Source organism: Bos indicus, chromosome 8, assembly GCF_029378745.1.
Source record: "Bos indicus isolate NIAB-ARS_2022 breed Sahiwal x Tharparkar chromosome 8, NIAB-ARS_B.indTharparkar_mat_pri_1.0, whole genome shotgun sequence".
Lineage (NCBI taxonomy): Eukaryota > Metazoa > Chordata > Mammalia > Artiodactyla > Bovidae > Bos > Bos indicus.
The window spans coordinates 74,563,333-74,580,006 of NC_091767.1; the positions used below are offsets into that span (position 1 = coordinate 74,563,333).

Here is a 16,674-nt window from a genome sequence, read left to right on the forward strand (position 1 = left end):
AAGGTAGGGTGTAAGTGACTTTATTCCCCTAAAATGGGTATAGATCCATTCTACTGGGTGTTCTTGATGGGCAAGAAGTCCTGTGGGACAATGAAGAGAGGGGAGTACAAATAATTTTAGAGGTAAATCTAGTTTAAGGTGAGTAAGAAATTGTTTTTGTAATTTACTTTGCACTAAATACAGTTCCTCTCGTGTCTCTTGAGAAGGTGAAGAAGGGCTATTTAAATCAGGACCTCCTTTTAAAGTATTAAATAGGTTATTCAGTTCATAATTAGCAATGTCTAAAGAAGGCCTGTACACATGGACATCACCAGATGGTCAACACCAAAACCAGATTGATTATATTCTTTGCAGCCAAAGATGGAGAAGCTCTATACAGTCAGCAAAAACAAGACCGGGAGGTGACTGTGGCTCAGATCATGAGCTCCTTATTGCCAAATTCAGACTGAAATTGAAGAAAGTAGGGAAAACCACTAGACCATTCTGGTATGACCTAAATCAAATCCCTTATGACTATACAGTGGAAGTGAGAAATAGATTTAAGGGCCTAGATCTGATAGACAGAGTGCCTGATCAACTATGGATGGAGCTTCGTGACATTGTACAGGAGACAGGGATCAAGATCATCCTCATGGAAAAGAAATGCAAAAAAGTAAAATGGCTGTCTGGGGAGGCCTTACAAATAGCTGTGAAAAGAAGAGAAGTGAAAAGCAAAGGAGAAAAGGAAAGACATAAGCATCTGAATGCACAGTTCCAAAGAATAGCAAGAAGAGATAAGAAAGCCTTCCTCAGGGATCAGTGCGAAGAAATAGAGGAAAACAACAGAATGGGAAAGACTAGAGATCTCTTCAAGAAAATTAGAGATACCAAGGGAACATTTCATGCAAAGATGGGCTCAATAAAGGACAGAAATGGTATAGACCTAACAGAAGCAGAAGATACTAAGAAGAGGTGGCAAGAATACACAGAAGAACTGTACAGAAAAGAGCTTCACGACCCAGATAATCACGATGGTGTGATCACTCACCTAAAGCCAGACATCCTGGAATGTGAAGTCAAGTGGGCCTTAGGAAGCATCACTATGAACAAAGCTAGTGGAGGTGATGGAACTCCAGTTGACCTATTTCAAATCCTGGAAGATGATGCTGTGAAAGTGCTGTACTCAATATGCCCGCAAATTTGGAAAACTCAGCAGTGGCCACAGGACTGGAAAAGGTCTGTTTTCATTCCAATCTCAAAGAAAGGCAATGCCAAAGAATGCTCAAACTACCACACAATTGCACTCATCTCACACGCTAGTAAAGTAATGCTTAAAATTCTCCAAGCCAGGCTTCAGCAATACGTGAACCATGAACTTCCAGATGTTCAAGCTGGTTTTAGAAAAGGCAAAGGAACCAGAGATCAAATTGCCAACATCCGCTGGATCATGGAAAAAGCAAGAGAGTTCCAGAAAAACATCTATTTCTGCTTTATTGACTCTGCCAAAGCCTTTGACTGTGTGGACCACAATAAACTATGGAAAATTCTGAAAGAGATGGGAATACCAGACCACCTGACCTGCCTCTTGAGAAACCTATATGCAGGTCAGGAAGCAACAGTTAGAACTGGACATGAAACAACAGACTGGTTCCAAATCGGGAAGGGAGTCCGTTAAGGCTGTATATTGTCACCCTGCTTATTTAACTTATATGCAGAGTACATCAAGAGAAATGCTGGGCTGGATGAAGCACAAGCTGGAATCAAGATTGCAGGGAGAAAAATCAATAACCTCAGATATGCAGATGACACCACCCTTATGGCAGAAAATGAAGAGGAACTAAAAAGCCTCTTGATGAAAGTGAAAGAGGAAAGTGAAAATGTTGACCTAAAGCTCAACATTCAGAAAACTAAGATCATGGCATCTGGTCCCATCCCTTCATGGGAAATAGATGGGGAAACAGTGGAAACAGTGTCAGACTTTATTTTTCTGGGCTCCAAAATCACTGAAGATGGTGATTGCAGCCATGAAATTAAAAGACACTTACTCCTTGGAAGAAAAGTTATGACCAACATAGTTAGCATATTGAAAAGCAGAGACATTACTTTGCCAACAAAGGTCTGGCTAGTCAAGGCTATGGTTTTTCCTGTGGTCATGTATCGATGTGAGAGTTGGACTGTGAACAAGGCTGAGCACCAAAGAATTGATGCTTTTGAACTGTGGTGTTGGAGAAGACTCTGGAGAGTCCCTTGGACTGCAAGGAGATCCAACCAGTCCATCCTGAAGGAGATCAACCCTGGGTGTTCTTTGGAGGGAATGATGATAAAGCTGAAGCTCCAGTACTTTGGCCACCTCATGCGAAGAGTTGACTCATTGGAAAAGAGTCTGATGCTGGGAGGGATCGGGGGCAGGAGGAAAAAGGGACGACAGAGGATGAGGTGGCTGGATGGCATCACCGACTCAATGGACGTGAGTGTGAGTGAACCCAGGAGTTGGTGATGGACAAGGAGGCCTGGCGTGCTGTGATTCATGGGGTCGCAAAGAGTCAGACACGACTGAGCAACTGAACTGAACTGAAAGAGGGTCTAATCCAATTTATATCACCTAAGGGTTTCTGACGGAGAAGGCGATGGCACCCCACTCCAGTACTCTTGCCTGGAAAATCCTATGGACAGTGGAGCCTGGTAGGCTGCAGTCCATGGGGTCGTGAAGAGTCGGACACGACTGAGCGACTTCACTTTCACTTTTCACTTTCATGCATTGGAGAAGGAAATGGCAACCCACTCCAGTGTTCTTGCCTGGAGAATCCCAGGGATGGGGGAGCCTGGTGGGCTGCCGTCTATGGGGTCACACAGAGTCGGACACGACTGAAGTGACTTAGCAGCAGCAGCAGCAAGGGTTTCTGAAAATCATTTAAGGTTATCAGTATGAATCTGAGTTAGTTGGGTAGTAATATGTTGTCTATTAACAACAAATCCTAAGTAATGATAAGGTGTAGAGGCTTAAATTTTTTCAGGGGCAATAATTAATCCAGAGTATAAGCATTGTTGAGCTGTATCAAACATACGTTGAGTTTCTAAAACAGATGGAACCGAAAACAATATATCATTCATGTAAAGGATAACAGGGCTTCCCCGGTGGCTCAGACGGTAAAGTGTCTGGCTGCAATGCAGGAGACCCGGGTTCAGTTCCTGGGTCGGGAATATGCCCTGGAGAAGGAAATGGCAATCCACTCCAGCGCTCTTGCCCAGAAAATCCCATGGACGGAGGAGCCTGATAGGCTACAGTCCATGGGGTCGCAAGTCAGGAAATTGTTTTCTCACAGGCTCAAGGGCTTTAGCTACGTAGTACTGACGCATAGTGGGAGTTCATCATTCCTTGAGGCAATACAGTCCATTGGTATCGTTTATGAAGCCTGATATGATTGGGATAAAGGAGAGAGAAAGTGAATCTCATAGAGGTATATTAAAAAAGCAATCTTGCAAATCAATAATAATAATGTGCCAATTTTGAGGAATAGTGGTAGGTGATGGGATTCCTGGTTGTAATGCACCCATAGGTTTCATAGTAGCAATAACTTTTCTAAAGTCTGTTAAGAGACGCCAGTTTTTAGATTTCTTTTTTATAACAAAAATATAACTTGGAGAGTTCCAAGGAGAGTAATATTCCTCAATATGTTTCAATTCTAATTGTGTATCTATAAGTTCTTTAGCAGCCTGTTCTCTTTCATAAGAGGCCACTGCTCTGTCCAAATGGGCTCATCATTCTTCCAAGTTATTTTAATAATTGTATTATTTGTTAAATGAGCAGTGGCCCCTCGGAAAAATGTGGACTGTATATCTGAGTTTGCCATTGCATAAGTAAGTCCCTTCCTATTAGATTAAGGGGTGCATCTATCACATAAGGTTTTAATGTTGCAGTTTGACCTTCTGGTCCCTCACATGGGTAGATTTGAACACTTTGATGAACTTCTTGTACTTTGATTTGAGAAATTCCTGCAATTTGGCAAGAGATTTTTTGTATAGGCCAGGATTTGGGCCATAAATGTTTGGATATAATAGTAATATCAGATCCAATATCAAGGAGACCAGAAAATCTTTTACTGTTAATTTTGATATTTATATTTGGTCGGGCATATTCAGATACCAATGATGTCCATAAAGATTGTTTTTGATCTGTACTGCCGAATCCGCCTGTCCGTACATCATTAGAGGAGTTAATAGAAATGTAGGGTAAAAGAAGTAATTGAACAATTTTGTCCCCCCTTTTGAATTGCCATAAAATCTTAGATGATATCATAATTTGAATTTCTCCTTTATAATCTGAATCGATTACTCCAGGGTGAACAGTTAATTAATTCCTTTAGAAGTCAAACTAGATCGGCTGAGTAAAAGACCGAAGATTTGTGGGGGCAGACTTTTGGAGGTTTTTTATTAGCTTACTTAAGACAATCCCTTTTTAAATAGTTATTGTCCCCGCATGTAAAATATCCCCCATTTCCCTTTTTAAAGCAAGCAGCCATTGTTTCAGCTAGCATTTGCATTTTTTGAGTTTCTGATGCTAGATTGTGACAAGCCTTCAAATAATCAATAATAGTCCTTGTCTCACGAACTGGGGCTATAGCCTTTTGACATCCCTGATTTGCATTTTCATAAGCAAGTAGTTTCTCAAGTTGCCTTTTAGCTTCTTCTCTGATTACAGTACGGGAAATAGCAGTTTCTAATCTAGCTAAAAAAATCAGCATAAGTTTCATTAGGTCCTTGTAATATTTTAGTGTAGCTACCTGTAGGCTCCCCTTGAGGAGTAATTCCATCCCAAGCTTCAAGAGCCACTGTTTTTAATTATTCATGCAAGAAAGGTGGGCATTGTATTTGAGCTTCTATAGCGTCAAATTGTCCAGTGCCAGTTAACATTTCAAAAGTAATTTGGTTTGGGGGAGTGCCAGCTCGAGTGTTTTTGTTAGCATGATCTCTGGCTATATCTTAAAACCACATTGTCCACTGAAGATATTCTCCTGGTTTAAGGAGAGCTTTTATTAAAGTTGACCAATCATAGGGAATAAAGGTTCCAGTAGAAGACACCATAGCATTTAGAATTTTTCTAGTAAAAGGTGAATGTGGGCCATACATATTTACAGCCTTTTTCATTTGTTGCATGTGAGAAAAGTTAATACCCTCATATTGAGATATTGTTTGCCTTTGAGCATTTGCATTTCCTAAAACTGGGAAGGCAGAAAAAACCATCGGCTTCAGAGACATGTGATTGCAAAGCCAGCAAATCAGAGTGCCTCTGTCGCAAAGGAGAGTGAGTAGGTAGCAATTTTTTGCAAATATGAATTTGTGCTAAGGACATATCATTATTATCCAGAAAAGTATTGCCAGTTTTGGTGTCACAAAGTGTCTCAGGAGAGTCGTCAGAAGCATTAAGTTCTAGAAAAAGAGAGACTTTTGGATTCGCGCCTGTTGGCAGAGGAGGAGCATTTGGAGCAGCCGGGGCAGGGCTTGTAGGAAAATTCTGAAATATTTTATGTTGTTCTAATTGGGCCTTTTGTAAAATTTCATCATCTAATTCATATTAATGTAATAAGCGTTCTGTCTGTTGTCGAATATCGGGAGGGCTAGAATTGCCTTGAAATGGCAGATTACAGCTTTAATGAGAGCCCACAGGGGCCAGAAATCAATTGGAATATTTTTTCCCCGTCTAGCGGCTTGTTCAACATTCTCTTTGACCCAGTGCCAAATTTCTAAATCAAAACTGCCTTCATCAGGGAACCAGGGATTATGTTCAACTATTGTTTGAAGGCAAGCCTCTACTCATTGGCACAAAACCGAAAGTCCCTGAACTTTAAATAGATGATGAAGTAGAGTAGAAAAGTGAGGGGGGCTTTCCAGCCGTTTGACCCATGTCCTTGTACTTACCGGCCTCAATAGGCCCTGAGTCACTCTGTCCGAAGTACCGCATATACCAGGCCCCTGTTCTGGGCGCCACTTGTTGGGGTCCTTCAGTGGACCAGAACCTGGTGGTCCAGAGTCGACGATAAGAAAGTGAAAGAAGGAAAGAGGGTAATATTCCCTGGGTTATGCAGCTGGCCTTCACACTCCAGGGAATAAGACAGAAAGAGAGAGAGAGAGAAGGAAGGGCACAGGGACCCAAGTCTGATGGAACAAGTGTGCTTCATTGAATTTTGTGTGAGTATATATACCATATTACAAGATAGCTTCTTCAGATAAAGATCAAAAGACCAGGCTTTACCGGGAGTTACCAAGGAAACAAAGAGCAGTAGAGGCCATAAGGCCAAAAGGCAATCCATATCAAAAGAGGGTCGTAGATAATCCCTTTCACCGTACGGAAAAGCTAATGAAGGAAATCCTATGCAAGAATCCCATCTCTTTGACCTCAGTCCTGGGAGTGGCTTGCCACTCCTCTCGCTCCTATCAGGAACTGATAAGGAACAGAGGGTTCAAGAGAGATAGGAAACAGCACACAGGAATCCTACTGTTGAACATTCCCTGACACTCTGCCACTTGAGCCGGTGGCCTTCAGTTTAGCTTAGTTCTGACACCATCTACCTGGAGAGGGTATCAGAGCTCACAGGTTAAGGGCTCAGTCTGACAAGACTGACCCCTCGACTTCAGATGCCAACCCCACATTGAAGTCGTCACCTGTGCTTCCAACTGATTGGCTATAAATTGGAGCGTCTCAGAACCCCACCCCCCGAATCTATTAACTTGTTACAGTGGCTCACAGAACTCAGGGAAGCACTTTTGTTTACACGTTTATAAAGTGTTATTCGGGCTTTCCTGGTGGCTCAGTCGGGAAAGAATCTGCCTGCAATGCAGGAGGCCCAGGTTCGATCCCTGGGTTGGGAAGATCCCCTGGAGAACCCTAACCCTAACCAGTTTATAAAAGAATTTAATAAAGGACACAGATGAACAGCCAGATGAAGGGAGGCACAGGGCAAGATCTGGGAGGGTCCCGAGCACAGGAGCCTCTGTCTCCCTGGAGTTGTGGCATGTTACCCTTTCAGTGTGGATTTCACCAGCCTAGAAGGTCTCTGAACTCCATGCTTCTGGAGTTGGGTGGATGTTCATGGAGACTTCCTCATGTAGGCACGATCAATTATTAACTCCACTTCCAGCCCTTCCTCCCTCCCTCCCCTTCCAGACATTGTGGGGAAATGGGAGGTGGCTGAAAATCCCAAGCTTCTAATCCTGGCTTTGTCTTTCTGGTGACCAGCCTCCACCCAGGAACCCACCCAGAGTCACCTCATTAGAACAAAAGATGCTCTGAGCATTCTTCAGTTCAGTCCAGTTCAGTTGCTCAGTCGTGTCAGACTCTTTGTGATGCCATGGACTGTAGCATGCCAGGCCTCCCTGTTCATCATCAACTCCCGCAGTTTACTCAAACTCACGTTCATTGGCTTCCCTAGTGGCTCAGATGGTAAAAGCGTCTGCCTACGACACGGGAGACCCGGGTTCGATCCCTGGGTTGGGAGTATCCCTGGAGAAGGAAATGGCAACCCACTCCAGTATTCTTGCCTGGAAAATCCCATAGATGGAGGAGCCTGATAGGCTACAGTCCATGGGGCCGCAAAAAGTCGGACACGACTGAGCGACTTCACTTCACTTCACTTCATGTTCATTGAGTCAGTGATGCCATCCAACCATCTCATTCTCTGTCATCCCCTTCTCCTCCTGCCCTCAGTCTTTCCCAGCATCCGGATCTTTTCCAGTGAGTCAGTTCTTCGCATCAGGTGGCCAAAGTATTGGAGTTTCAGCTTCAACATCAGTCCTTCCAATGAACATTCAGGACTGGTTTCCTTTAGGATGGACTGGTTGGATCTCCTTGCAGTCCAAGGGACTTGCAAGAGTCTTCTCCAACACCATAGTTCAAAAGCATCAATTCTTCAGCACTCAGCTTTCTTCACAGTCCAACTCTCACATCCATACATGACCACTGGAAAAACCATAACCTTGACTAGAGGGACCTTTGTTGGCAAAGTAATGTCTCTGCTTTTTAATATGCTATCTAGGTTGGTCATAACTTTCCTTCCAAGGAGTAAGTGTCTTTTTATTTCATGGCTGTAATCACCATCTTCAGTGGTTTTGGAGCCCAAGAAAATAAAGTCTGCCACTGTTTCCATTGTTTCCCCATCTATTTGCCATGAAGTGATGGGACCAGATGCCATGATCTTCGTTTTCTGAATGTTAAGCTTTAAGCCAACTTTTTTACTCTCCTCTTTCACTTTCATCAAGAGGCTTTTTAGTTCCTCTTCACTTTCTGCCATAAGGGTGGTGTCATCTGCATATCTGAGGTTATTGATATTTGTCCTGGCAATCTTGATTCCGGCTTGTGCTTCTTCCAGCCCAGCATTTCTCATGATGTACTCTGCATATAAGTTAAATAAGCATGGTGACAATATACAGTCTTGACATACTTCTTTCCTATTTGGAACCAGTCAGTTGTTCCATGTCCAGTTCTAACTGTTGCCTCCTGACCTGCATACAGATCTCTCAAGAGGCAGGTCAGGTAGTCTGGTATTCCTATCTCTTCCAGAATTTTCCAATTTATTGTGATCCACAGAGTCAAAGGCTTTGGCATAGTCAATAAAGCAGAAATAGATGTTTTTCTGGAACTCTCTTGCTTTTTCAATGAGCACTGTTACTACTTAAGAATTTAAAAGGGCTTCATGAGCTCTGTGCCAGGCAGAGACTGAGATATATTAATATATTTTCTAATCTTTTACACAGTCATTGTAGATCTTCAATAATAGTGGTGCCTCCTTTGCACAAAACATGTGGTGAAAACAAAGCCAGACCACAGTGGTGCCTTGAGGGGTCTTTTGGGGGAAGTTAAGTGGCTCAGTAGTAAAGAACCCACCTGCCAATGCAGGAGACTCAGGTCCATCCCTGGGTCTAGAATATCCCCTGGAGAAGGAAATGGCAACCCACTCCAGTTTTCTTGCCTGGAGAATCCCATGGACTCGGAGGAGGCTGGTGGGCTACAGTCCATAGTATCGCAGAGTCAGAGACGATTGAAGCAACTTAGCATAGCACACACAGCACAATGACTTCACAACGTTAGAGCATCTCTCCCAAGCTTGATTTGTCTTTCCGAAAGCCCAGAAGCCTTGTGCAGCAGAGAAGGAAGCGCCAAACCTGGGATTAGAGTGGCCACTTGCTGCTCCCACTTACGAGATTTATCCCCTCATCACATCTGAGCCACACACACCGGCCTTATTATAATAGGGAAAGTAAGCTATGTCCCACTTGTCCTCCTAAGAGGCATGGGGAAGGTGTAAGGAAAAATGCTAATCACTCCTTTTTAAAGAGGGAAGTGCCTCTTATCTGTCAGAAAGGCTATGGGAATCAGTCATGAGTGGGCTTTATAAGCTGGACAAAAACATGGGAGAACCATGTGTGTGGAGGAAATCCCCACCTTCCCCACCCATGGAATCAGGGAGACAGCCCCTAGTGTGTGATCTGGGAAGTTGGGGACACATTAGAAAAAGGACTCCAGGGTACACTGGCCCTGGGGGCTGTCTTGACTCCCTCATCACTGTCAGAGGCACCCAGCTGCCCATCCCTGTCACCTCACCCTGGGTCCTTTCTGAACACTGCATAGGTGGAGACCCACCAGTCTCACCCTCTACAGATTCCCAGGCAGACTCTTCCATTTTTAAAAGGAGGTCAGTTTCACAGTCTACTTCCTCCATTATTTGCATGTGGATTTTCACAGGTCTGGTGGTCAGACCACGCTCTTCTTCTTTTATTTTTCATGCATTTTAAAAATCTTTTCCCTGGTGGCTCAGCGGTAAAGAATCCTCTTGCAATCCAGGTGATGCAGGTTCGATTCCTGGTCTGGGAAGATCCCCTAGAGAAGGAAATGGCAACCCACTCTAGTAGCCTTGCCTGGGAAATCCCATGGACAGAGGAGCCTAGTGGGTTACAGTCCATGGGATCGCAAAAGAGTCAGACACAACTTAGCGACTACACAACAGCATTGAATATAGTTCCCTGTGCTCTATAGTAGGGCCTTATTGTTTATTGTCTGAGTCTGTTTCTCTTTCACAGATAGGTTCATTTGTGTGTATTTTAGAGTCTACCTATAAGTGACAATATGGTATTTGTCTTTTCTCTTTCTGAGTTGCTTCTCTCAGTATGATCACCTCTAGTTGCATGGGCCATACTCTTTTGTCTGCTACCCATTGGCCAGAACTCAGTTATCAGACTCCACTGACCCAAGGGGAAATGGAGGGAGTGAAGCCTGGCTATGACCCGAGGGGAGAGGGGGCCAGTAGGTCAGTCACCTCATCAGCTCAGGAGTCCATGGCACAACTTGGGGCTGTCTTGCAATACTTTGTGAACTCAGAGGTCTTGTGGACAGAAGCAGAGCCATCTCCCTTACTGTGTGTCTCTTACTTTCAGCTTCTCCAAACCTCAGCCCCCCAGCCCATCTCATGTGATCCAAGCACCATGACCCATGGATACGTGCCCATAAAGGTGAGTCCATGCGCTCTCGCTGTCAGCCGAGTCCTCTCCAACCAGCCCATGTACATTTGTGAAATCTCCTGGGGAGCTGCACACCCACCATTTATAGGGAAAAGGCCTTTCCCACAAGCATCCACCTTCCCTGGTGGCTCAGTGGTAAAGAATCCACCTGCCAATACAAGAGATATGGATTCGATCCCTGGATCAGGAAGATCCCCTGGAGAAGGAAATGGCAACGCACTCCAGTATTTTTGCTTGGGAAATCCCAAGGACAGGGGAGCATGGTGGGCTATAGAGTCCATGGGGTCAAAAAAGATTGGACATGACTTAGCAACTAAACAACAACACAACAAAAGCATCATTCCTCAAAACTTGACAACAGATGTGGGCCAGTGTGATCAGACTCCCACCAAACAACAGGCCATGTGGGGGCCTTGCTTGGCCTGCACATCCTGTGTGTCTGGCACTTAATTTCATTATTTCATCTGGCAGGTGTGATTGGGGCCTTCCTTTGTGTCAGGCATGAGCCAGATATGAAGGGTGCAGGGAGGCACCAGACCTGTCCTGGGGAAAATGCAGGGAAAAGAAAAAGAGGGAGATGGCCAGTTTTAAGCCCAGGGATCAGAGCTACGGCAAGACCAAGGCCATGTGCAGAGGGGCCCTGACTTCCGACCCAGTTGGCATACAGGACAGGGCTTTGGGACATCTACTCAGGTTCATTTTGGGATCTTTCTTCATTTGGCACTGTTACCACTTAAACTAAAAAAGCAAGTATAGCTATGGGTTAGCTGACACACAACAAAAAAAACCCCAACAGTTGCTTTGGAGCCGGAAAGAACCAGTTAGAATCCTGCATTGGCACTTACTAAGTCTACACATATGTGTACATTTCTTAATGTCCTGAACCTCAGTATACACAGCTATGTGATGTGACGGTGCTAATACCTGGTCTTGGTGTTCTTGTAAGGATTAACTGAAATATCCTGTGTTGATCATGGGGTGTTGTGCCTCATGCTCCACAAAGAAGAGAGCTGAGGACAAAGAGAGCAGGTGTCCTGAGCTGTGCGGGTCTGGGACCTGGGTGTGTGTGTGGGGGGGGGGGGGGGTGCCTGATGTCTTGGAGGAGAGCCACAGGGATATTCAGGGAGCATTGCTGTTTGCTCGGCACCTCAAGAAACAACCTAGATGAATGGAGGTCTTCCATGACCTCGGGACTTGTGCGGTCTGCAGTCTGCCAGGAAAATATTTCCCATGGTGACATCACAGGATATGGCCCTACTGGCAGTGACTCAGGTACTCAGAATGGGTGCTATGGGGATGGAGAAAGTGACTATAATGTAATTGCTGGGGATAAGGCTCAGTGGCGAAGCAGGCATCAGAGAATGAGTGGGATTTGAACAGTGAGAAAGGGCGTTTCTGGTGAGCATCAGTGAGTGCGGTCCTGGGTACTCCTGGAGTGGTGAAGGTTTCATAAGCTCCCTCCAGACCTCATCTCTAATACTGAATCAGCATGAGGGCCTCCTTGCCTGGGGCTGGGGTCTGGGCTGTGACCCTGCGTCTCCAACCCAGTGGACAGTGTTTGTTCTCACAATCCTCCTGATGTTTGCATATCCAGCCAGTTTCAATAGATTCCTATTTGACCTTGAAGGAGTGTGATTCAGAGCTGCCTAACCACCTCCTCTGGCCTCACCCCAAACTTAAGGACTGGGGTAGTGGCCTCTGGGGATCCTAGGCTCTGAGGGTACTGTTGCCTTGATGCCAGTGAAACTCAAAGTGGGCTAATAATAGATCTCCGATTTCTGGCTTAATGACAGTTGTGTTAACAAGTTCTTCAAAGGATGGGAAAGTGCAGGTGTTTGCTGAGCTACTCAGCTGAAAGAACAAACCTTTTAGTTAAGATCCATTAAGAACAGAGGGCGGTTAGGATCATTTGACTGAACAAAAGCACTGTAATATTTTTCAATATAAAGGAGTATAGAATTTAAAGTTCAATTCCTGGAAAAGGAAATGGCAACCCACTCCAGTATTCTTGCCCGGGAAAATCGCATAGACAGAGGAGCCTGGTGTGCTATAGTCCATGGGGTCGCCAAAGAGTCCAATGACTTAGCGACTAAATAACAATTTTACATGCAAAAGTCAAGTTTTACAAATTAAAGTATATTGCTGCTGCTAAGTCACTTCAGTCGTGTCCGACTCTGTGCGACCCCATAGATGGCAGCCCACCAGGCTCCCCCATCCCTGGGATTCTCCAGGCAAGAACACTGGAGTGGGTTGCCATTTCCTTCTCCAATGCATGAAAGTGAAAAGTGAAAGTGAAGTCGCTCAGTCGTGTCCGACTCTTAGCGACCCCATGCATATTAACTGTTGCCTAAACAAAAAAGTTCAATTCCCTTTCTTTGCCAAGTACTGAAGGAAAGACTATAGAACATATTCTGATTTAAAAAAAAACAACAACAACAACTATTGTCCATGAAATAGTTTGTGAAACATCAGCCTGATATTTTCTTTTTTTTTTTTTTTAGCCTGATATTTTCTTGAGCAAAATAGCTCATTGGGAATTATGAGTGAAACTTCCAGTTTGGAATGCCCACCCTGGAGTTGTATGACCTGCAGTGAAATAGAGTCATTCCAAGTAGATTTCCATAAGATGGAGCTTTTTTTTTTTTTCATTTATTTCCATTAGAAATTTAAAGATATGTATTTTGAGGAGAAAATAGGGTGCTTTGACTATATATTGCTTTAGCTCTTTTGCTTAGACCCTGCTGTAATGGTCAGGGTAGGCTCGATGCTGTAATAAGTAGCCCCACACTTCCAGTGGCTTGACTCCCAAGTTTGTTTCTGTCTGGCAGCGAAATCCGTTGTGGTTTGGGAATGGGCTCTCTCCTCACAGTCATTCAAGCACCCAGGCTTCTTCTTTTTGCAGGTTCTTCCTTCCTCACAGTCCAGTCCATTCGGGTACAGATAGAAAAAGCGAGGGGGAACCAGGTGCGAGAGAGGTTTATGGCCCAGATGGAACTCAGGGCTCTTGCACTCAGGCAGCACTGGCTAAGTCACACGGCCAAACCCACTGCAGCGAGGTTGGGAGAGGCCTGGAAAATGTCAGCAGAAGCCAAGGAGTAGAGAAGAAGGTGGATTTTCAGCCCGAGCAGTCTTAGGCACACCTGTGTAGTCCACCAAAGACCAGAAGTATAACAGAGCTGGGGAAAAAAATTCATATTCAAGAGACAAACGGCTTTTAACGTAACAATCACGGTGTTCTGCACCTTCATCTGAATATTATGCCCTGCACGAGAGCAGCCCCCAGTTTACTTTATTTTTAATTAATTAATTGATTTCATTTTTGTTTATGCTGGGTCTTTGTTGCGGTTCGAGGGCTTTCTTTAGTTGCAGCAAGCAGGGGGCTACTCTGTAGTTGTGGTGCTCAGGCTTCTTGTTGCCATGGCTTCTCTTATTGCAGAGCATGGGCTCTAGGGTGCACGGCCTTCAGTAGCTGCAGCTCTTGGGCTCCAGAGTGCAGGCTCATTAGTTGTGGTGCACGGGTTTAGTTGCCCCGTGGCATGTGGGATCCTCCCAACCTCGGATGGAGCTGGTGTCCCTTGCATTGCAAGTAGGATTGTTAAGCACTAGACCACCAGGAAAGCCCCAGCCCCTAGTTTAAAATATGCAATACATATGGTACCAGAAACCCTGACAGGATATGAGGGCCTTTTAGGGAGGAAAGCAAAATCAGTTTGTTTTCCAACGTTCACTTCAATTCAGTTCAGTTCAGTCACTCAGTCATGTCCAACTCTTTGCGACCCCATTAGCCACCGCAGGCCAGGCCTCCCTGTCCATCACCAACTCCTGGAGCCTACCCAAACTCATGTCCATTGAGTCAGTGACGCCATCCAACCATCTCATCCTCTGTTGTGCCCTTTTCCTCCTGCCGTCCATCTTTCCCAGCATCAGGGTCTTTTCAAATGAGTTAGCTCTTCACATCAGGTGGCCAAAGTATTGGAGTTTCAACTTCAACATCAGTCCCTCCAATGAACACCCAGGACTGACCTCCTTTAGGATGGACTGGGTGGATCTCCTTGCAGTCCAAGGGACTCTCAAGAGTCTTCTCCAACACCACAGTTCAAAAGCATCAATTCTTCGGCCCTCAGCTTTCCTTATATTCCAACTCTCACATCCATACATGACTACTGGAAAAATCTTAGCCTTGACTAGACGGACCTTTGTTGGCAAAGTAATGTCTCTGCTTTTGAATATGCTGTCTAGGTTGGTCATAACTTTTCTTCCAAGGAGTAAGTGTCTTTTAATTTCATGGCTGCAATCACCATCTGCAGTGATTTTGGAGCCTAGAAAAATAAAATCAGCCACTGTTTCCCCATCTATTTGCCATGAAGTGATGGGACCAGATGCCATGATCTTAGTTTTCTGAATGTTGAGCTTTAAGCCAAATTTTTCACTCTCCTGTCTCACTTTCATCAAGAGGCTCTTTAGTTCTTCTTCATTTTCTGCCATAAAGGTGGTGTTATCTGCATATCTGAGGTTATTGATTTTTCTCCCTGCAATCTTGATTCCAGCTTGTGCTTCATCCAGCCCAGCGTTTCTCATGATGTACTCTGCATATAAGTTAAATAAGCATGGTAACAATATACAGCCTTGACGTACTTCTTTTCCTATTTGGAACCAGTCTGTTGTTCCACGTCCAGTTCTAACTGTTGCTTCCTGACAGGTTTCTCAAGAGGCAGGTCAGGTACTCTAGTATTCCCATCTCTTTCAGAATTTTCCACAGTTTTTTGTGATCCTCATAGTCAAAGGCTTTGGCATAGTCAATAAAGCAGAAATAGATGTTTTTCTGGAACTCTCTTGCTTTTTCGATGATCCAGCGGATGTTGGCAATTTGATCTCTGGTTCCTCTGCCTTTTCTAAAACCAGCTTGAACATCTGGAAGTTCACGGTTCACGTATTGCTGAAGCCTGGGTTGGAGAGGTTTGAACATTACTTTACTAGCGTGTGGATGAGTGTAATTGTGCGGTAGTTTGAGCATTCTTTGGCATTTCCTTTCTTTGGGATTGACATTATGATCTTCTTTTCATGCTTTTCTTGTTCCAGTGAAGCTGCCTATTTCTGTTGCACAGTTTGACCATTTGTCTCTTCTCAGACATTTTCTTCTAACATTGGGGGTTTTCGCTGAGAAAGCCAGGCCAGGCGCAAGTGATCTGGCAGCATACTGAAATGGCCGTGTGGTCTGGGGAAGAGGTGTTGGTTCCCTCTGGCCTGCAGGCTGTGATCACTCCCTGTTCCCCTCTCTCTTCTACAGCCAGGGGTGCGTCTGCATTTTGTGGAGCTGGGCTCTGGCCCTGTCGTGTGCCTCTGCCATGGATTTCCTGAGAGTTGGTTCTCTTGGAGGTATCAGGTAAGGGAAACTGGGAGAAACACCACGGTCAGGTGAGGGGAGGGAAGCATCTAGACAGTGTGACCCAGCCTTGGCTATCGTTAAGAAGCTGACACCTTGCTGTGGAGCGTCGTCTCCCAAGGATGACCGTGATATCTCTGAAATATTGGGGTTGGAGATGGCTTCAGAGCTCAGAGCTCTGCTAGTTCCTATAATCTCTTTGCAGATTACATAAAGGTCGACTTCCTCAAGATGCTTTATGCCACCTGCTGGGAAGTGTCTGTAGTGATTATAAAAATCTGCAAGGTCTTTACTAGGAAAGCTACTCTCTCTCGTGTCGCAGTAGGTGCAGTGTACAAACCCTACCACCATCCATGGCAGCCCCATCCCAGTGAGATTCCAACCCCATGGCAAGGATTCCAGGTAGTATCATGTGGCACTTAGAATCAAGCCATTTATAAGAAGCAAAGAGGGAGTGTCCAAAAAATACTAATGAGACCACACCAGAGGGGTTCTGAAATGTTTGTGCTCTAGATCCCTGCTCTGGCCCAGGCAGGTTTCCGGGTCCTAGCTGTGGACATGAAAGGCTACGGAGAGTCATCTGCTCCTCCTGGTGAGTTAGCTGTTTTACAGCTGTTTCTGTGTGAGTCATGCCCTCTGACTGTCTGAGCTCTCCAACTGTACTGTCTTCCCCTGGTCTCATGTCAGAGCAGGCAGCCCTTCCAGGAGGTCTGACTTACCCCATCCCCTCCCAGTTCCTGCAGTGTCCATGTCTGTGCACTTTGGGCCCCAGATGACTCTGGTCCTCATACTCTGAATGAATA

At 44.9% G+C, this 16,674-nt stretch overlaps 1 protein-coding gene across 1 annotated transcript in view; it reads left to right on the forward strand.

Moving 5' to 3' along the window:
* Positions 1 to 16,674, forward strand: part of EPHX2 (epoxide hydrolase 2) — a 71,210-nt gene that overhangs the window by 22,486 nt on the left and 32,050 nt on the right. Inside the window, exons 6-8 of the mRNA XM_019966396.2 lie at positions 10,405 to 10,479; positions 15,776 to 15,871; positions 16,385 to 16,463. Coding sequence (XP_019821955.2) covers positions 10,405 to 10,479; positions 15,776 to 15,871; positions 16,385 to 16,463 — 250 coding nt within the window. The remainder of the gene's footprint in view (positions 1 to 10,404; positions 10,480 to 15,775; positions 15,872 to 16,384; positions 16,464 to 16,674) is intronic.